We start from the raw sequence: 22,538 nt of genomic DNA, 5'->3' as shown, positions 1-22,538 counted from the left end.
CTGCCTCGTCACTTTCACTAGCTTCCTTCCTGCCACCTCTCCTCTTTGGCTTTGCTTCCATTCAGCATGGTAATTCAGCTCTGAATCCACAAATCTGTCGATTCTAGTAATCCTTTGTCTTCTGATTTTGGTAGCACCTACTCTGATTTCTACAATTAGAAAAAATGATGATTCTCATGTCTAACGTTTTTTATTGTATTTCATATGTTCTTCAAAAAATAATTCAAATGGCTACATTTAAGTCTTTCGAAAGCGTGCTCTTTGGGTGTTTATTTCGCTGACATTTTCTCTAGTAAAACTGCTCAGACATTTAATTTGTTTTTAGTTTGAATTGTCTTTTGGTCTCCCTGATTTCGAAGGATCGGTATGTAGGTGTAACTTGTATTTTCAGAAATCATGAAAGTGAAAACCTCATATTTACAGAATCCATGACATTTATCTTAACCTTCTCTTAAAACATACAGCTTTGAGTGTCAATAAAAAGCAGCCTGTTCCAAATCTCTAACCTTAGCTCTTTAGTTTTGAATTTTTGAAATATCCCAAAACTTTGTTCTTAATTACCAAATGACGCTTTTTTGATATGCAGGTTTGCCACGCAGAGCTTGAATTGGGGACTTGCTTTCAAGCAGTAAATAGCAGAATTCAGTTACAGATTCTTGAGGCACAATACCTCCCAAGCTCATCAACACCTCTGACTTCGAGTAAGTATAGCAGTGACTCAAAGTGAAATTTTCAGAAAATATTAGTGAAAGATAGTTTTTTCCTACATTTCTTACAATGGAGATTAAAATCTTAGTTACTTTTGTTATTTGACTTAAATACTTACTTTTAAGTTAAAATTACTCTATTGGATTTCAAATTTTAGCCAGTGTGTCTTCCTTAATCCGCTGGTCTCTTGACTCTTATCCAATTGTGAGCTCTGCATTTGATGCTGTTCCTTGTTTAGCTCATTTGTTAACACAGGTTGAGTGTCCAGCGGACTGTCAGATATGTCACCAGCCTAGATAATTTATCCTCTCTCCAGGTCTGTGTTCTTTGTTGGATACTCTGCTAACTAGAAACTTAATTTCAAAAAAAACAAAAATATCAAACACAAACCTTGAAACACTTTTCCCTCCCTGCATCTTTGGGTACAACCAAGGGTTCTGATACTTGAGTTGTCTAGGCCTGGTTCATGCGGCTGCCCCTTGGGCTGGAGGTTCATGCGGCTGCCCCTCGGGCTGGAGGTTTGAGGTCAGTCCTGCCTCAAGGGCTAAGCGTCGGGTAAGAGTGCTCTTTTTTCCTATTAGAAGAAGAGGAAATATCTGGAGGCAGGCAAAAGCAGTGGATGTCCACTGTAGCTATAAAAACTGAAAATAAATGCCACTCAGCATTCAATTCAGGAAACTAGAAAAACAGCAAACACACAGGAAAGTAGAAGTAGGCAATTAAAGCTAAAGTTGAAGTTGATGAATATGGAGTCAACAACAAAAGACATAATCAATAAAACCAAAAGCTTTTCGTTTGAAAAGATCGTTAAAATAGACCAACCTGTAGGAGGTCAGATCAAGCGAAAAATAAAGAAAACATGAACAAGAAAGATGATATAATTTCAAATTCAGAAGAGATTCAGTAATAAATAAGACAATACCGTTTATAACTATACCAATTCATTTGAACAGCTATATAAAATAAATGATTTTCTAAGTAAAAAATTGTTGAAATTCACTCCAGAAGAGGGAGAAAATCTGAATAACACAATAACCATGTAAAAGTAGTTAAAGACCTGCCTCTAAGAAAAGCACCAGACCAAGATGATTCTACTGGCAGATTCTGCCAAACTTTCAAGGAACATATAATTCCTTATTCTGGATAAGCTGTTCCAGAGCATGAAAAAAAAAGTAGGAAAAAGTAACTTTATGAGGTTAGCATATTTTTGATGTCAAAACAGAAAAGATAGCACACACAAAAAGTAGCTGTAGCTACCATCACGTACGTAGATAGATGGAAAATCAAAAAATAAAAAATAAGCAAATAGAATCCAACTTGACATTAAAAGAATAGATTACCAGGACTACCTAGGGTTAAGTCTAAGAAACAAGGACAACAGTAGAAGTCTACAGATGCAATTTATTACATTAACAGGTGTCTCCCTTTTATTTTCATCAAAACTGCCAGTCAGGATTACCGATGACCTCCATTTTATAAATCTGACGGTCAGTTCAGTCCTCACTTTGCATCTCCCTCCTTTCTGGAAATTCCCTCCTCGCTTTCTTGCTGCCCTATAACTACTCAAGTCTGTCAGACTGCACTTTCTGCTTGAGTTGTAAGCACTGTGTATCAGTCAGACTCCGGAGTATGCTTAGGTGAAAAGCCACGTAAACCTAAATTTTACCCAATACAGTTCCCATCTTTTAGGATTTGACTCCTCCAATTTCTTCCTGCTTTTGGTCAATCTTTAGTGTCTCAAACAGTTGCTTTTAAAGTTTTTCCCAGAGTTTACCATTTTTACCTATGGCAAGGTGAGTTTGTACAGGCTAGCGTACCGTTACTGGAAGCTCTGCATCTCAGATTTATTTAAAGAATAGATTTTCTCTAGTGGGCGTATGTTTGACTTCTGGAGTCTCAAGCAAAGAATTTTCCCCATATAAAATTGTGAAATAAATTCCTCTAGCTGTGCAAGGAGCTGGCACCTCCCACTTGTGCAGTCGTTTTCAACGTGTGCTCCTTTGTTACTCACGCCTGCAATTCCAGTCTTCAGTGGCATTCAGGTTAGAGGGAGGTTAAATTCATTGAGCTTACGGTAGCTATTTGCAAAGTGTGATGAAAATTAGAAAGTTTACTAGAGAACTTTTCTGTTACGGCAGTAGCTCCTCAGATCTTTAAAAGTGGCTTATTTATATTTTTCCAATAGACATATAGATATGTATCTTTATATAGCATTTTAAATAAAATTTTATATATCCAAATTTCTTGCATTTTAGGTTTTTTTGTGAAGGTGGCAATGTTTAGCTCAGGAGAGTTGATTTATAAGAAGAAGACACGCTTGCTGAAGGCCTCTAATGGAAGAGTAAAGTGGGGAGAGACTATGATCTTTCCGCTTATACAGAATGAAAAAGAAATTATTTTTCTCATTAAGCTTTATAGTCGAAGCTCCGTGAGAAGAAGACACTTTGTGGGGCAGGTTAGTAGGGAGTTTTTATTTGAATTCTTTCCTTTTACTTTTCTATGCATTTAATAAAGTTGGTTAACAAAGAGAATACAGGATAAAATTTAAGTTGGGTATAGTAAAATTCTTCAGTGTCATAAAATTCAATGTTGCCACCAAAATTAACTCTTGTCACACTTTTTGCTTCAATATAAATAGGTGGAATTTCTGAGCAATCAGGCTCTTAAGTCTTTTTCTGAGCTTTTCAGCTTTAAAGACTGTAAGATCGTTTTGTCAGTTCTGCTGACTTGTTCCTTGTCAAGGAGGGAACAGCAAGTATTTAAATCAAATTTCTTAAGGTTTTAGATATTCAACTTACTTTATTCTGTTTCAGGTTCAGTTTAATGTTTTAACTCTTTATGCTACTAACTGAATTATATTAGATTTGAATTCCTAGAAAACATCAATTTTAACAGCGGTTGTGGTATTATTTAGAAGGTCAGTGTTGGTTCTGGATTACCTTATTTAAAAATTCTTAGAAATTTGTATTAGACAACATGACACTTGCTCACTTGCCAATCCTGCAGGAACTTCTTTGCTTTTGTAGTTTCTTTCCTTACTCTCAGTGGATTAGTGGTATGTGTCCGTTATCTTTTATCTTAATTGCAATTGTTTGACTCACATTTAAATTCCAGAATCTCTATTATTGGTTTAAAAGCTTTTGCTTACCAGCAAGATGTTATTACCAGTCTGCATAAAATCGTCAAATTGTATGTGAATTTTCAAAGATTGATGTTAACTCTCTGACTCACTTCTTCATAGATTTTACCTAAAATAGTTGTAAAAAATATTGTAGCTTTGTTGTTCTTCATTTATTCTTATATGGGAAAGAGTTTGAACTCAAGAATTGATGTAACTAACATACTCTTCAAAGCCATGAGGCCTGTGAAGTGAATTCAGTTAGTTTTCCTATATTGTCAAGCCTCAGCTATCACGTTGGAGTAGAGCAGATTTACTTGACAAATGATTGTCAGGGGAACAGCTTTGGTGGTTCCACTTTTTTGGTTGAGATTCTAGTTAAAAAGAATAATTCTGGAAAGGTTCCTGCTGATTGTCTGTTCCCTCCAGCTCGTTTGTTGCCTTAGCAGCCACCATGATGGGGCAGCCAAATGTGGACTCAAGGCCTCCCACTACTTTATCAATCGAAGCACTCTGATGTCATCTGTTTTTTCTATTAAGGTTCTTTGTAAGGTTTTATTTGACAGAAAAGTTCTTCAGACCAAAAAATGAAGGGAAAAAAGTTTGAAAACCACTAACCTGCTCCAATTTCTTTGTTTAAAAGAATTAGAAACTGAGTCTCAGAGAAGTTAATCCCAAAGTAACAGCATTTGTTAGTGCTATAGCTGAGGTGAGAATTCAGGCTTTTTGATTCCTTGCCCACCTTGCCTCCATGATATGTCACCATTGTGACGTCTTGCATTTGCATAATGCTTTACGGTTTTCCCAAGTTCATTCACATCTGTTATCTAAAGTTACATAAGTGATAGGTACTATGAATTATTTACTATGGATCAAGGATGACTATTAGATTTCAATTAAAATTATAGTTTTATTTAATGTAAAAGTACTTTAAAATGCACATTCCTTACCAATTTAAATTAAATCATGATTTGTGGGACCAGTTCTGTGGCCGAGTGGTTAAGCTCGCATGCTCTGCTTTGGCAGCCCAGGCTATCACCAGTTCGAATACTGGTCACGGACACGGCACCATTCATCAAGCCTTGCTGAGGTGGCATCCCACGTAGCACAACCAGAGGCACCCACAACTAGAATATACAACTGTGTGCTGGGGGGCTTTGGGGAGAAGAAGGAAGAAAAAAATAGAAGATTGGCAACAGATATTAGCTCAGGTGCCAATCTTTTTTTTAAAACAAAAATCATGGTTAGTCTCAGTTAATCTTTACAAAAATGTTTTTGAGTGACCAGGATCAATTTTAAGTTGAGCTCCTAGATTTATTGACTAAGAAAGGAAACTGTTTTTGGGGAAAATGATTTTGTAATATCACACATTGAATTTTTAGATTGAATTGAATCATATAACATAGTCTTTAGGGAAACTAAATAGGTTAAATGTTTTAACATTTAAGTTTCAAATAGAGAAATCAAACTTTTGGAAAAATGGAAAGATGTTTAATTGAAAATATGTAAACCAAACTTCCAGTTGTCTTTCCTCAATAAGAATAATTAACTGTTTGAACTCAATTACCATTATTGTGTTAAGTTAAGTTATTGTATTGTTCCTTTACAGATTTGGATAAGTGAAGACAGTAATAACGTCGAAGCAGTGAACCAGTGGAAAGAGACAGTTACAAACCCAGAAAAGGTGGTTATCAAGTGGCACAAATTAAATCCGTCTTGAAGACTTCACACATTCATTTGGTGAAGAACTTGACGTTCTTTTAGAAGACTTATGGTTTCAGTTTCCTACCAATGAGAAGAGACAAATTAATGCATTTGTCGATTCATTTATGGAGGCCATAATTATAGTATATAATGGATCTGATAGAAAATTAAACTTGATAAAAAATGGGGTGAATTATATCAGATATCCCAAGTAGAGGAATTATTTTAAAACTGCTGAAATAGACAGTAAATGAAAGGATAGTATTCCTAGGGCAACTAAGTAAATTATGACATCAATGAGAATATCAGCCGCCGATAGATATTGCTATATTATGTTTATGGGTTTCTTTGAAGCTTTACCTAGATATTCAAAATCTAGTGTATCAAGTCTCTTCTAGTACTTTTAGACATTTAGAAGACTTTCCCACCAACTGTTTCAGTGCTAGTCACCACTGATGAGATCTCGACTCCACCGTTTACCTTTTGCTACGTATTTTCTCTCAGAAAGCAAAAATGAATTGAACCACTTCAACTCGTCAGTACTTGAGGAAAGTTTGCGCCCTGTGTTTACCATTTCTTACATGTAAGGCATCACATTGCCACTTTGTAAGCTCTTTATCTCCAAGGAACTTCAGATATAGAGAACTATTTTGGCAAGAATAAATGAAAACACCGAAAGGTTTAATTGGAAACCCTGTATACACACATTTTGCATGTTTTCCTCCCGCAAGTAGTTTACTCTTTATTTTAATTGGAATTGAAAGAAGATCCTCATCCATATGGCCCATTATCATCTGTATGGCCCATCCTAATTAGCAGAATGAAATGAGCTTAAGTAGCAAATTCAATATTTTTTGATCATCACTTCCTTGTTTTTAGTTTTTTAAATATAAATTGTTCTGTAATCCACAGCGTTGGAGTATTTTCCCATGTGTTTTAAATGATCATACATGATAGAGCAGAAAGTATTTTCTATCACAGTTTCTCTTAGGTACTCATAGAACTCGGTATGTGCAGGTAGCTTCAGTTTAGTTGGCCATACAAGCTATGGCCGAAAGAGCAGCTGTTTGGAAAAATGAGTAATGCCGTTCCTGATCTTGGAAAATTTGACTTAATTTTTGCTAATGAGTAGACCAAGTGCTCTGTGTTCATGTCTTCCATTTTTCTTCCTCTCTTACCTGACCCACACGTGCCAAGAGATAGATGGTGATGTTTTAGGCCAGAAGTATCCTTTATGATAGCTTAAGCACACCCTCTTCATTCCAGTCCTTAAGTTTTGTGTATCTCATTAAGATTTTCCCAAATAAACACTGAATTCCCCTTTTCCTGGGTACCACCTCCTCAAGCTGCAAAATGTACATACTTTGCATGCCCCTTGCTTCTACTGCCTAGAGTGTATGGTATTCTGGTGGTGTTGACAGGTATCTGACACTGTGCATTGTAAAATAATTTTTTTTAGATTTGTGAAAAATGGCATATTGATCAGTACTCACATGGACTTTTAAGAGAAATCACCTTGTGTGGTAGTATTTTGAATCTTTGAGACAAATGGCAACTATTAAAAAAGTTATTTTTAAATAGACTTTATTTTTTAGAGAAGTTTTAGATTCACAGCAAAATTGAGAGGAAGGTACAGAGTTCCCATATATCCCTGACCCCCCCAAGCACAGCCTACCCCACTATCAGCATCTCGCATTAGAGTGGTGCATTTGTTAAAATGAATGAACCTACATTGACCCATCATCACCCAAAGTCCATAGTTTACATTAGGGTTCCCTCTTGATGTTTTACATTCTCTGAGCTTTGACAAATGCATAACGATGTGCGTCCACTACCAAAGTTCCATACAGAGTTGTTTCACTGCCTAAAAACCCTCTGCAAATGCAACTACTTCAATAGCCACCACAGAAGTAAATGTTTTGGCTTTTAGATAATAAATAACAGACTTTGTTATTTTAAAAAATCTAGAATTTCATTTGAGCAGTTTTTTGTGTTCTATTAATGCTTTCAATACCTAAATTTATTATATGTAATGTATTTAACTCAATTTTTAGTTTATTTAACTTTTAATATTTTTTCAATATGTATATAATGTATAATTTGAGGGAAAGCTATGACTTCTTGGTTTCTTATATGTCTTAGAATCCTAGGTAAATAAAACAATTTAAAGAAAACCTTTTCATTTAAAAGACCTTTCAGTTAGATAAGTATTGACACAACTAAGATCTCAGATATTTTAATTAGTGTTTACTTGAGCCTTTTTTGGGTGAAGGGTACTGAGTACAGATGATATTCTGGTTGTTTCTTTGAAGCTTTATGTAAAAATATAAAAAGAAACACACTCTTCTGTTAATAGCTACTCATGAGAAAAAATTAGACGCTGATAATAAAAAATGAGATACTATGCAAAAATCCTTTCTCTTTGTATTTGCATAGGCTTCTCTTGACCTTTACCCACTTATAAGAAGGAGAAAAGAACCAAAATGATGCTGGATGACCAGAGAAAGCCATGGAAGGGTTCACATTGATAGCTGGTAGTTTGCACAGTGCTAACGCTAAGTGTATTTATTTATTTATAAGCTTTCCGATTAATACAATTAAATGGCTGCAGCCCACGTTAAAACATAACATCACTATTTGGCTTTCCTTTGGTTTTACGTGATTTTTTTAGAACTCCTAGAGAAATTACCACTGAAGTGTACCAGTTCAGCTCTTATCAGACTGTTAGGAAGGAACCAGTGGGATGTTGAACATACATTATGTAATTGTGGTCTGAAAATAACCTAAATTTTTGAATTTAGGACTGATGTTTGAATACAGTTATGTGAATTTCTCTGATACTAACGTACTGAAACTGTATTTCCCAGCAAAAATTTCCATCATTTCTTTAGTCAAATTGGTTATTTACATTTATTTAGTCAAATTGCTTATTTATGAATGATTTCAGGAATTTTCAGTCAATTTCAACTTTTTATTGCATGGCAGCAATGGATATTTCAAAGATATACATTTCCTTTGGTGTTTGGTAGGGTATATTGGAGGAAAGACCAGATAAAATATGTATCTAAAATAGTTATGAGAACACTGTATTAATCAGGGTTTTCCAGAGAAACGGGACCAATAGGAAATATATATATATTTTTTACTATGAGGAATTGGCTCGTGTGTTTATGGAAGCTGAGAAGTCCCATAATCTGCCATGCAAGCCAGAGACCCAGGAAAGCTGGAAGGATAATTCAGTCTGAATTCAAAGGCCTGAGAACCAGAGGAACCAATGGTATAAACCCCAGTCTGTGGGCAGGAGAAGATATTTTTCCATTCAAGCAATTAGGCAGGAAAAGAGGGGCAAATTCCTTCTTTCCCTTTTGTCTATCCAGGCCTTCAGCAGATTAAAAGATGCCCACCCACACTGGAGAGAGCCGTTTACTGAGTCCACTGATGCACATGCTAGTCTCGTCCGGAGAAACCCTCACAGACGCACCCAGAAATAGTGTTTAATCTGGGCACCCCTGGCCAGAAAAGTTGACACATGAAATTAACTATGATAGACACTTGCTGGTATTCTCTTGAGGCTTCAGCTATGCTTGTCCAACAATAAATTTCAAATGCTTGAAGTGTTACCTGAAACATTGAATTGAGGAAAGAATGATGAAAAGTGGGTGCAAATGAAGTGCGATGTGCATTTTGAAATACAGATTTAAGACTAAAGAAGATATTAAAAGAGTCAGTGTAGCCCTCCAAAATTGGGTTGTATTTTATGGATGATGAATTGTCTGAAGATGAATGCTACCTACATTTTCAGTAGTTTCCTAGTGGAAAATGTTTTTTAAATAAGTAATTACTGATTTTTAAATTTCTTCAAGTATGAAAAATCTGATCCCTAAAATAGCTATATTTTATTAGTTGTTAAAACTGATAACCAAATTAAATCATACGACTATAACTGTGTTAACTATATGACTATATTAAATCATAGGACTCTGATAACAGAGGAGATGTCTAGAAAGAAAGTTCTGTACATCTTCTCAGATGGCTAAAATGTCTCTGATTCTATGCTGTGCTAAATCACTGAACGAGATATGTGTTTTAGATATGTGTTTAGATGTTGTTTATTCAGTCTTGATTTTCATATTCTCATGCTGTGGAATTCGTTTTCTGGGTCACAATTTTGTAGTTTCTGAAGCAGCAGGATGATAAAAAATATCTACCCTTCATGATAGGACTAAATTTATTTTAACAGAGATAAGTTTGGTGGACTGTGGCTCTTAATTGTCTTTTAGTTCAATTTCTGGGTCCTTAATCTTTCTTGATTATACAATGTATGGAAACTTGATCTTGAAACAACTAAATTTTTAATTGAGCTATTTTATATATTTAATAATTAAATGCAAAAAAATCTATATAGTTCTCCATGCAAAGAACACTTCTAGGTACTTTCAGGGGTACAAAGATGAATAAGCCATCACTCTTTACCCTGGGGTTTTATATTTTAGTAGAGAAATAATATAAAGCAGAAATGTAGTAAAAAGCAGGATTTGAGGTATGGACAAAGTGCTTTAGAGGCCCAAATAAAGAATTAAGTGCAGCTGAAGGAATTAGGAAAGGTTTGGTATGTCCCTGATCTGAAGCACACAAATCAGGCAGATTGGTAGCACTATGAATTCCTGATCACTGAGTCTGCCTAACTAGCAATCTTACTTTATTTCTTTTGTCAGCTGACTGGCTGTGAAAAAGTTTATTCTCCCTTCCACTCTCTTCTAACCTTCAGTCCACCTGCTCCTTTCTTTACTCTTTGTAGATCTTATTTTGTGCTTTACAAGGAAAGCAATGTCAGGCATTCCTTCAACTTCCCACCGTCATATCCACAAACTGATTTTTGCCTATATCCGTCTTCTGTTGTGTTAGAAAGTCAGCCCTTGCTTGTGAATTCTGGTGCAAGCCTCTCTGCTTTTTCAGGGATCTCATTGTATTTATTGTCCCTGTTCTCTCCTGTTTCTTGAACCTCTTCTTCTCTGCTTTATTCTTCTTAGCATCATCCAAACCTCCCTGGTGCATGCATGACTGTCTCAAAATAGGTTGGTGATGCGTTCAATGGAAAGAACTCAACACACCATAATGCGGGGGTTAGGTTTCTGCACTGATGAAGGGACCTCTGGAAACATAATGCAGAGTCACGGCAGCGCACTCCCTGTGGAGATATGTCTTCCCAGGTCCCCAGAGTTCGCCCTGGGGCAGGCTGCTGTGAACGAGTCTCCATGTGGCCAGTGAAGATTCCCAGAAGCTCTTTTTGCATTCTGACAGGAGTTTTTATTCTTTCCTCATTTTCCTTCTCCCACCTGACCATTCATTCCAAGCATAGCCTTCATTTCTGCTTACTTGGCAGATGTTAGTAACTAGTAGAAAATATTCCCAATAAATTCCTGAGTACTTACCAAGAATTTAAACGCTATAATACCCCAATGAACAAGAGGGTTAGTTTCTCAGCATACGGTCTCTTAGGTCACCTACGCTCCAGACCTCTCTGGTCTGTTTATTTCTTCTAAAAAATTCCTAGACCTCCCACTCTGTTCTAGATTCTGCCTTATCCAGTCTCCTCTTTATAGATAATTTCTGACCGTTCTTAGCCTATTCTCTTCAGCCCCCTCCCCACCACTCCACTGAGCCTCATGCCAAAGTCTTCACAAGTGCTTTGCAGCTGTTTTTTTTTATTACTCATCAACTTTATTAACAATAGACTTCTCCCTGCTTCTTGAAACTGTTGCTTCCCTTAGCTTTCCTGTCATTATGCTCAGCTTGTTGTCTTATTACCTTTCTAGCGTTTCCTTTTCTTTCTTATCTGTTGGCTCATCTTCATGCCCTTGACCTTTAAAAATGGGGAGTTCTTCAGGACTTAGTCCTAGACTGTCTTCTGTTTTCATTCTGCATTGTCCCTTTGGGCATTCTCGTCTCTCCCCATGGCTTAAAATGCTATTTACTGACTAAAGGCTGCTAAATTTCTGTCTTGACTCAAATCTTGCTTATGAGCCACACTATCGTATAGCTAAGGTGAACATCTTTTCTTGAATGTATCCCGACCCAAACTTATAATTTTCCATTCCTACCACAAATCTAGCCTGCACTGTTCCCCATCTAAGTAAAAGGAACTATCCGCCTGGTTGGTCATCCCAGAACCCTAGGAGTCACCTTGGCACACCACTCTCTCTCATCTCCCATACTCAGTGTCACCCTATTCAGAAATGTACGTCCTAAGTAGATGTTGAATCCACCCCCTTCCCTGTCTCCACTTTAGCTTCCCTAGTCAAAGACAACGTCATCTCGCACCTGTAGTGCTGTACTTTCTCCATAATTGGTCTTCCTGCCTCCCTCCTCTTCCTCTCTAGTCCATTCTCCACCCAGCAGCCAGAGTGATACTTTTAAAATGCAGATCTGATCGTCACTCCTTATTTCCCATTGTTCTTGGTGTGAAGTCCAAAATCCTTAACATGGTCTACAAAGCCCTGCATGGTCTGAGCTCTGTCTTCCATTCCAGCCTCTTGAACTACTCCCTCTGATCTGTTTTCAGTTCTTGGAAGACAGTACATGCCCAGCTCCCTCAGGATCTCTACACACGTTGCTTCATCTATGTGGAATAACTTTCCTCTTCACTCTTCCCTTGGCTAAACCCTAAGCTTTTTTGGGTGCTAGCTTCAATGTCTATTCCTCAGAAAAGTATTTTTTTTTACATCTTAGGCAATGTTGGATCCTATTTTCATATACTTTATAATTTCCCATTATAGGTTTTATCATAATTGTGATCAAATAATTACATAAATTTTCCTTAATGTCTCTCCTGCACTGCAGTTTCCATGAAAGCAGGGTCATGTTTATTGCTTCATTCCTGAAGTGAACTCAGTACCTAGCACGTAAGAGGGACATAGTAAATATTTGTTTATTCATTAATTTAACTGATAGGCAGTGTTTTGACTGTTAGGGATATAGTAGTGAATAAACAGAAAAAACTGAATGAATACATTGAGTCATGTTTTATTGCTCAGTAAAGAGGTAATTAAAGGCCAGTATCTTTTAATTGGGAGAGATAATGCTGGATTGTACATTTACTGTTAAAGTTCATTGACGCATTTCTTTATTATAGAAAGGAGAAATATGATAGCCTTATATCTCTTTAACTCACACTATGAGTTATGGCCTAGAAAAAAATTTTCTGGACCTCTGAGCAATGTTTATAATACATAGTTAATGCTAAATTTCATATATCGCTGAGATATGCATCAGATTTTACCTTATTGTTGCTGTTAGCAGCTTACTGTGTGTCATTACCAAGCACAGAAGTTGTACTGGCTTATTTAAAACATTTGGTTTTTGCAGGGAACCAGTTAAGTTTGATTCCTATATAAAATAGGCCAGATACTTAGATTATGTCCAACTTTGAAAATTTCCTGTAAGATGTAGATAACCTGTTTAAGTTGTTTACCAGCTTAAACAAGATTCCTAAGACTTCTGTAGGAAAGAAGACTAGTAGAAGATTGGTTAGGTGACAATTCTCATCCTGGAACGATAGAATGAGAATTTTGGAGACCTTTTCTGATAGAATTTAAGAAGGATTCAGAGAAGAGGCTGGAAGAGAAGCAAGCCTAACCCCATGTTCATCCCCATCTCGGTACTAAGGCCATGTCCTCACAGATAGTGAGGCTGGAGAAAAGCAAGGTGGGGAGGATTGCTGAGTAGTGCTTTCTTACTTGTGATGTAAAAGGAACCCTAGGAAGAAGAACAGAAAGAAGAGAGGCCTGTAAGAGGAAGGAAAGCTTATGGAGAGCAGTTAAGGATGGAAGAGTAGGAACTCCCGGCGAGGTGCCTGTATGCTTCCTAATACAATATACTCTTTCTTTTTACTTAAGACACCTTGTCCTAACTCATGCTTCCTTCAGAGGAGTGCATACGGAACTCTTCACCTGTTCCCCCCTCTCCTTCTTTCCCTCCACCCTTCCTCCCTCTCTCCCCTCTCCCTGCTGTCGCCAAAACTCATGCTCAAATTTTGTTTCCTTTGTAGAAAATATGAACACTTGTTGGGTCTGTGATAATAAGATCATTGACTCTTGTGTCTGGAGAAGACCTGCAGAGTCCTCTAGCGTAGAGCCCATCTACCTAGAACACAGGGCGGTTCATACAACCAACATTTATTCGGTAGCTGCTTTGTGCCCCTCATTTTAGGGGCTGGAAATACTCCTAACAAACAAAAACTTTGCCCTCATAGAGCTTACATTAGAGTGAATACATCAGTACACATGGAATATTTCCACGTAAAGTTGATGGATATCTTACAATGAATGAGCAAATAGAAGATTGGAAAATCTGTTCCGGGTCTTTCCTTCTGTATGACTTTCATAGGCTAGATGTCATCATCTAGTTTCTGTCTATCTTAGTTTACTCCAAATGCTCATGCTCATAGTATATTTATGAGTTATCTAGGGTTGTTTTTTTTTTTTTTTTTTCAGAAAAAGCTACATTTAAAGATTGTTTTCCTTGAGCTACTCTAAGCTAAAACAGGACATACCTATATATCAAGTGACCATTTAAAAAGAACCACCGTAGAATTCTGAACCTAGGGCAGTATTGTGATTATTGTAAGAACAACCCTCTTGCAAATCCGTTTTCGTCTGGGTTACTGATGTGTTTGGGTTTTCTTGGCTTTAAAAGATAGTAGAGATGAGGTTGACTTTCTAAATGTGATGTTGTTTTTATTGACTTTAGACAAAAAAGACAGTGGACATCTTTGTATTGTAGATTATTTTTAGAGTATCTGGGAAGGCCAAAGAGAAAATATGTTCATTTTTCTGCATTTGCTTTTTCCGTGTGTGTGTGTGTGTGTGTGTGTGTCTGTGTTCATCTCTGTACTCCCCAATGTAGTCACACATGTTAATCCTTTTCTACCCTTTAAGACCAGAAGATAAAGTAAGGAAAGGCAAAAAGGATCATAAATATTTTCTTAAAATGTTAAAACTAGATCGTTTGTTAACTAAGTACAGTTTCTTCTCTGGGACACTGAAAAAGTACTTGAGTCTTTTCTAAAAACGTTTCTTTTGCTCTTAAAGATATTTTGATTTATTTGAAGCATTCGGGCAAAGCAAAGGGAAGGATGGGCTTTAGAGGGAAATGGTGACATCGGGGTCAAGAAGGTCACATGAAGTGGTAGGATTTGGCTTATGGTGTGTGTGTGTTTGCACATGTGACACACATGTCCTTTATCTGGTAGAATTAGAAAAATGACATCTGTTTTCTTGAAAGTGAGGGGAGTAAATGATTCCAACAGGATTAGAAGTGTGATGGAAACATTATGACGGATTTGATCACAATCAGGTTTGTTTTTTTCCCCAGCCCAGAAAACACTAAGCTTGAGAAATAACAAAGGGGAAAAGTTTCCCCTTTCCTAGTCCAGAAGAAAGAAAGTTGCAGAAACAACAGAACAGGAAAATGTTTGGAATGATGCCTTTGTTTTTTTGGCTTAGAGTAGATGGTTCTAATGGGCAGGAGTTACTCATTGCGTCTAGAATTCTCTCTCTGCTGTGTACATAATAAATAAATGTTCTACGATTCCTCGCCCTGGTTCCTTCTTGAAAGCTGAGAGAGTTAAATTTTTTTTCCTAATGATTTTACCTGAGTGTATGAAACAAGATAATAGTTTTTGACGTTTTTCCTTCCCCGGCATGCCTGAGGGAAAGGACACATTTCAATCACTAAGAGTAAGTCACAGTGGCAGTAATTTGCACCCAGGTTGTGAATCTTGAAAAAAGCCCCGTGGGTGATTTTGTTATACCCCTATAGAATTATTAAAGTAGGTAGACCATAGTGAAATTCATACACATACTTTGGCTTTGTAGTTTGGGGGAGTTTTTTTCAATTATTTTTTATTGTAGTAAATAAACATAGCATAAAATTTACCATCGCAACCATTTTTAAGTGTACGGTTCCGTGGTATTAAATATATTCATAATGCTCCGCAGCCACCACCACCATCCGTCTCCATAGGTCTTTTCATGTTGTAAAACTGAAACCATATCCCCATTAAACACTAACTCCCCATCCTCCCTCCCCACAGCCCCCGGCAACCACCATTCTGCTTTCTGTCTCTAGGATTTTGACTACGCTAGGTCTCTCGTGTAAGTGGAATCATACAATATTTGTCTTTTTGTGACTGGCTTTTTTCACTTAGCGTAATGTCCTCAAGATATGCCATGTTGTAGCATATATCAGAATTTTCTCCCTTTTTAAGATTGAATAATGTTCCATTGCATGTATATACCACATTTTGCTTATCCATTCATCTGGCAGTGGACACTTGGGTTGCTTCCATGTTTTAGCTACTGTGAATAATGCTGCTACAAGCAGGGGTGTACATATATTTCTTGAGGCTCTGCTTTCAATTCCTGTGGGTATATACTCAGAAGTGGAGTTACTGGATCATATGGTAATTCTATTTTTAATTTTTGAGGAACTATCATACTATTTCCCATAGCCGCTAGACCGTTTTGCGTTCTGACCAACAAGGTGGGAACAAGGGTTCCAGTTTTTCCACATCCTCACTAAGACTTGCTATTTTCTGTTTTTATGATAGTAGCCATCCAAATGGTGTGAGGAGGTATCCCATTGTAGTTTTGATTTGCATTTCCCTAATGATTAGTGATGTTTAGCATCTTTTCTTGTGCTTATTGGCCATTTGTGTATCTTCTTTGGAGAAATGTCTGTTCATGTCCTTTGCCCATTTTTGAATTGGAGTGTTTTTTTAAATTGAGCTTTAGGAGTTCTCTGTATGTTCTGGATATTTCTCCCTATCAGATGTATGATTTGCAAATATATTCTGTGGGGTGCCTTTTTATTCTGTTGATACTATGTTTTGATGCACAAAATTTTTAAATTTCCACTAAGTCCCATCTGTCTATTTTTACTTCTGTCCCTTGTGCCTTTGGTATCACAGCCAAGAAACATTGCCAAATCCTAGGCTATGTAAGTTTTATCTTCAAACAGTCCACACATTAAAATATAATTTATCATTTTGAATTTCTTGAGCACTTTTTCCTTGTTAATATTATTGTATAGATATTTTTTATGTCCCAGGAGTGACGAAAATAAACCGGGTACATATATTTTGTTTTTAAAATCAGGATGTTGGAAGTTGCTAATCTTTTGTTCTTTGGGCCACATTTGGAAAACATCAGTTTAATCACCCAAATTATTCCTTTCGAAACTAAAAATAATTCTTTTTAGGGCCTTGTGTGATTGCTGTCACTTGCCACAAGACAGTAGATGAAGTTGGTTGCTATTTGAGGTGGGAGGTGGGAATAACTTCGGGGGACCGAGGCGGCTCAGGACGGCGTCACCTGAATGAAGTCTCTGAGTGCGGCATCTGGGCCCGGTTTTGCAAGGCTTGAATTCTCATTCTGTCAGAACACTAATAAATGAGTGGAATTGGCTTGGCTACAAAAGCTTTCCAAAGTCTGGTGGACAAAGTACAACAGTGGTTTACTAATTTCTAAAGAGAGGGTAGTCCCTTCTAACGACAGAACTATTGCTGTCTGCCTTCACGATCAACCTCTGTTTTGTGTCAAGGCACCTAGTGATTTGAATTTTAGAAGCCAGATGCATGTTTGGAGAGCATGACGTCAAAGCAGAGGGAAGTGGATTGTAGACAGAGGTATGTTTATCCAGGGTCTGGTGCAGCTGGTTTGACGGCAGGCTGCTGAGGGTCCTCACCGCCTGATGCCCACGGTTAGTGTCTCTCTCCTGCAGAGTACAGGACTCACACGGTGAATTCTGCCTCTTTGATTGTCCCTTTTTCTGTATGTCATTCTAATCGTCCCCACCCACTTACAGTCTTTGGCCAGGCAAGTTATTATCTAATTGATGAGGCTTCACCTTGCTAAGTTACAATCACATTTTCTGATTTCTCCCCGACACGGCCAGGTCATCTGAAGTGCACTTTTAGGAATTCCCCCACCGTTTGTTAATACATAAATGTATGTTTGGTGATATGTAAATGAAGTGTCCGGGTTTGTAGTTTTTGTTCTAACATTTGAAGTATTTGACACAATTGATTACTCCCTCCTTTTAAAGACACTGTATTTGTGAGAAACTTGTTTTTTTTAAATTCATTTATCACTGCATTAGCTGGGGTAACTTTTTAAGCGCTGTATGAGATATGAAGGAAAACGTGGCACTGTCATTCAAAGCGGGGAGAAACTAGAGAGGGTTTGTATTGTGCTCGGTTGAGAGACTTCAGAGCGCAGGAAGGGAGGAGAAATTCCTCCGTGCAGAATTCCTCTCCAGCTTTTCGAAGAACAGCTCAGGTCGTCCTCACCCTCTTGTGAGTCTGATCCCAAGAACATGTCAGTTTGGGATTTGGGTGACTGGAGCTCAGAGTTTCCAAACAGTGATTTGTTTTCCAGAGATCTGGGGAAACTGTTGTTAGAAAACACCTGTCCCTGGCTCTGTGTACTCCCCACACTTTCCAGCAAGATTGCCATTCTTACTGCAGGATCGTTTGAAAGTGTTAGAAGTGTACTTTTGATTCTGTCTGACATCTTAGTTTACTTATCTGAAAATGACAATGTTCTATCATTTTTCTGCCTTAGGAAGAAAATGAGGAGAAACAGCTTTTTCATTCCAAGTAGGATGGACAGCTGTTTTGAAAGAAATGTAGTCATATATTGGTATTATGTTTTAAAGATTTACTGAGATTCCCTGTGCTGTCACGACAGTTTCTGTGAGTTTCAGAAGTAGAGTTTCTTCGTTAGGAGAACATTTGTTCGTAACGTTACCTAAATTGTAAAGAAAGAGATTCCTTCGCTCCGTGCTCTGTTTATCCCTTTTGGCAGGTCGTGGTGCTGAAAGTTACCTGAAAGCAATTTGGCGTCCACCTTATGAACCAGCGTGGCAGGGTGACCATCACAGCTTAGCACATGACAGCCGTGTTTGCTCGAGAAGTTACAAGTCCTTAGAGCTAAAGCTACTGAGGAATTTCCTTAATCTGAGACTAACCTTTCTGCTCACTGTCTCTAAGATGTGCTCACGATTACAGACACCATCAGTAATGTTTCTCGTGGAGGGGAGGAGGGTTGCTATAGTGTACTGGTGAAAAACAGCTAGACGCTTATGCGTATGGGAAAGACTGTATCTGTTAAGGTTCCAAATAATTTTCTCATGGAGTTGAGTAATAAGGAAGAAAGAAACATACAAAGAAAGTTCTAGTTTCTAGACATGGAGAAAAAATAAGAGTAAAACATCACTTATTGTCACCAAGCCAATTGCTCATAGTGTCATCATGTCCATTTGAAGAGATTAATGTCCATACACAAAAATTATAAGCACAAGAGAAAGAGTTTACCTTATGTAAGTAAATGACTTAAAATTAATCCAGGTAAATAGAGGTTTCAAATCAACTAATGTATACTGGATATCTATTATGTGGGACCCAGAGAAGACTGCATTTCTGCATTTTTTTCCTATTTTCTATGTAAATCTATGTGCCAGTCATTTAAAATTTGTAATTTCTCATTGATTCAGCGTGTATTTATATGCTGCCTCACATGCACGTCTATGAGAACATGGTGCTATGTCTATGAGAGGAAGTGCTTGATTGATTTTGTGTAACAGAATGACCATTAATGGTTGGATATCTTCCAAATTGAATCTGACTCAAGTTAAATAGCAATGGTTAATATTAACTAAGAGAGATTAATTACATGCCAGAAGTCTCTTGAAATAGTCTATCCTGAGAAAAAGAGAAGTAATTTGATGATCTGTAAGTCCATATTCTTTGGGGATACTTACTTCTCCTCTTCTCGGGATACAGAATAAGAGACAGACTCTGATAAAATCTTAATACCAGGTATCATTAGCTTAGGTCTTGGGGTTTATATGTGGGTGCCTGCTAGACATTCTTGCCCCTTCAGGCTGTGCTCATGTTGTTTCCCATTGCTTAAAACACTTTAATCAGTGCCTTCCTCTTTCTTCCCCACTTCACCTACCTAATTTCTACATATTGTGAGAGTCTCAGCTTAGAAGCACTTTCTCCAGGAAACTTTCTGTATTAGGGTTCTCTAGAGAAACAGAACCAAGAGGATATAATTTATAATAAAATGTTTATTTATATAATTAATGATTGTATATTTAATAATTAAAATTAATTATTGTAACCTATAATTAAAGTAACATTATATGTAAACTATAAGGAATTGGCTCACATGATTAGGGAGGCTGGGAAATCGAAAATCTGCAGTGTGGGCTTGCGGGCTTGACATTCAGGAGAGCAGATGATGCAGTTCCAGTCCAAAGGCCAGCAGACAAAGACCCAAGAGAGCTGATGCTGCAGATGAAGTCCGAAGGCAGTCTACTGGAGAATTCCCTCCCGCTCAGGGAGGCTGGTCTTTTCATTCGATTCAGGCCTTCAACTGATCGGATGAGGCCCACCCACATTAGGGAGGGCAGTCTGCTTTACAAAAGCCCACCAATTTAAATGTTAATCTCATCCCAAAAGACCTTCCCGGTTGACACATAAGATTCACCATCACAGCTTCTCTCTTCTCAGCCTAACCCAAGTTTGGGTTTAGGGCCCTGGATGCCTGAATTAATATTGTCAGTGCTATGCCACTTTTGCTTTTGATGAAACATTAGAAATACCTTATTTTATAAAATTAAGAAGTTGCAGCATCTCTGGTTTGCAATTATACTGAATGTTCTAGATGTGATCTTAGCAGCTCATGGCACTTGAAATGAGATTATTCTCTTTTGTGGTCTGACTGCTATACTTCTGTTAATGTGACTCAGGATTTCACCCATTTTAGCCACCCCCCCCCCCTGCTTTTTTATTTGGTGAGGAAGATTGGTCCTGAGCTAACATCCATGCCAATCTTCCTCTATTTTGTATGTGGGACACCACCTCAGCATGGCTCAGTGTGTGGTGTATAGGTTCACGCCCAGAATCTGAACCCGCGAAACCCAGGCCGCCGAACCAGAGTGTGTGAATTTGCCACCAGGCCAGGCCCCAGTTTAGTCCATTTCATCACTCTTTGAATTTACAATTAAATCACTAAATTTTTTGCCTATGTGAGCTACTGTTAGGCCAATTTCCTTCTCCGCTTCCTGTCCTATTTTTCAGTAATTGATGGCATTTAACATGAAGTATAGATTTTCACATTATAATTCCTATTTTAAAAGATTAGTAGTTATTTAACCTATCTGATTGATCTTAGAACCACAGAACCTTGGAGGCAAAATGAACATCTTATAACAAAAAACTGGGGTCCAAAGTAAATGTTGCTTTGATTTTATCAACTAATTTGTGACAGAGCTGAATCAAAGATTTGTGTTTCCTGGTGTCTAGTCTAGTGATCTGTGACTCAACAGACATCAAGTACCTGTTATATCTCCAGGTAATGTGTTAAATGCTATATTTTGGTTAAAATAATGTTAGAACGTCTGATAACTTTATAATATGTCACTGCCCATTTCAGTGGTAGAAGAGGAAATATTTAGATATTATCCAGCCAATAGGTCTATGTCTTTGTATAATGCAAAACTTAATAATCATTTTGTTTTATCTTTGCCTTAGTTATTGATAATATTCTTAAAGCAGCCAAGGTAGGGATGTTGCTCTCCTGGCTGCTTTTCAGAGCTCTTCCCCTAGGTGTGTGTTTTACATACCATTGATTTAACCATTATTTAACCAACTAGAGATCCACCTGGTTGAATTGCATTCATTCCCTTCCCTGTCTCTTTGTGAGTAATGAAATGAGGTGGTTTTCATATCACTGGACAGGAAACCTGTCTTACTATGAGACTGTGCTTTTCCTTGACTTTTTGTTGTTTCTACATCCAATAAAGATTAACATGTCAAACTGAAGAAATAAAGAAAATCTAGCTTTTAGGTTTATTATTGTTTCTTAAGTACCACAAATGGCAGTAAATCACCTTCAATGGATCAGTGCCCCCATTTGTCCACCCCTCCTTCGAGAATAAGTGCATTTTACTTAAACATATTGGAAAATTTGGAGTTGAATGTCAATAAATTTCAATTTCATTCCCTTTGGTGATAGAGTCCTCATGAGATGGCAGGCATGATAATATGGATAAAAAATAATGATTGCTGTTTAGTTTTTTGAATTTTGCATTTAGTGGCTGTAAGCAGTGTGAATAACAACTTAAAATGTTTGCTTTGCTGCTGACTAAAACACAGGGCAGTCATATTATTGGGAGCAGATACTCGGCTTTGAGACCTTGGGTCTGAAAAGTCAGATCTCCACATTCTTGTTAAGTGTGTATTGGATTGGTCATTGACAGTAGGTGATCAAAGGGCTTGTGGTGTTAGTTGTGGTGGGTGGTATCTAGGCCCTTCTCCTAGAGAGGGGGTCTCCAGAGATGCCGGAGAGAGGAGAATATGCCTCTCCTGGTTCCTGATTAGCAAGACTTGGGTGAAGAGCAGGGTGCAGGCCATTCATTTCAGGAGCCAAGAAAACCGTGGGCTCCATCTCTATTGTCACCCTACCTTTCAATTGACAGCAGCTAGTCTTTCAAGATTTTAAGCACCTTACAAGATTTTCTGATGCACCATTCAATAAATCATTATCAAAGATGAGAGAGAATTCATTATGTGAGACTCACTTTAAAAATTGTAATTTTGGGGAGTGGCCCCATGGCCAAGTGGTTAGGTTTGCATGCTCCGCTTCAGCAGCCGGGGGTTTCGCCGGTTCGGATCCTGGGTGCAGACATGGCACCACTCATCAAGCCATGCTGAGGTGGCGTCCCACATGCCACAACTAGAAGGACCCACAACTAAAATATACAACTACATACTGGGGAGATTTGGGGAGAAAAGCAGGAAAAAAAAAGGTTGGCAACAGTTGTTAGCTCAGGTGCCAATCTTTAAAAAAATTTTTTTTTTAATTGTAAGTTTGTTCTTAAATCATTTTCAAAGAAATCAATAATCCAGGAATGAATGTTTTCATTTTAGCCTCCCATT

At 37.6% G+C, this 22,538-nt stretch overlaps 2 protein-coding genes across 9 annotated transcripts in view; both read left to right on the top strand.

Moving 5' to 3' along the window:
- TC2N (tandem C2 domains, nuclear) overlaps positions 1-9,044 on the top strand; it is a 42,584-nt gene extending 33,540 nt beyond the window's left edge. Inside the window, exons 10-13 of one of the 3 annotated variants that reach the window (XM_070594472.1) lie at positions 587-701; positions 2,964-3,163; positions 5,436-5,510; positions 8,908-9,044. In XM_070594472.1, the coding sequence (XP_070450573.1) occupies positions 587-701; positions 2,964-3,163; positions 5,436-5,510; positions 8,908-9,021 (504 nt within the window). In that variant the 3' untranslated portion in view covers positions 9,022-9,044. Of the gene's footprint in view, positions 1-586; positions 702-2,963; positions 3,164-5,435; positions 7,550-7,966; positions 8,682-8,907 lie in introns of those variants that run through there. The other 2 variants (XM_070594473.1, XM_070594474.1) reach the window with 2 other exon arrangements.
- A 7-nt stretch (positions 9,045-9,051) lies between these two features.
- Positions 9,052-22,538, top strand: part of CATSPERB (cation channel sperm associated auxiliary subunit beta) — a 138,970-nt gene continuing 125,483 nt past the window's right edge. For 3 of the 6 annotated variants that reach the window (XM_070594447.1, XM_070594463.1, XM_070594437.1), the window contains exon 1: positions 9,052-9,185. The gene's annotated coding sequence lies outside the window, so the exon portion shown is untranslated. Of the gene's footprint in view, positions 9,186-17,056; positions 17,217-22,538 lie in introns of those variants that run through there. The other 3 variants (XM_070594449.1, XM_070594439.1, XM_070594440.1) reach the window with 2 other exon arrangements.

This window comes from Equus przewalskii, chromosome 25 (genome assembly GCF_037783145.1).
Source record: "Equus przewalskii isolate Varuska chromosome 25, EquPr2, whole genome shotgun sequence".
In the NCBI taxonomy this organism is placed as follows: Eukaryota; Metazoa; Chordata; class Mammalia; order Perissodactyla; family Equidae; genus Equus; species Equus przewalskii.
The sequence above is the reverse complement of the archived record's forward strand: the minus strand, read 5'-3'. Positions and strand labels throughout refer to the sequence as shown.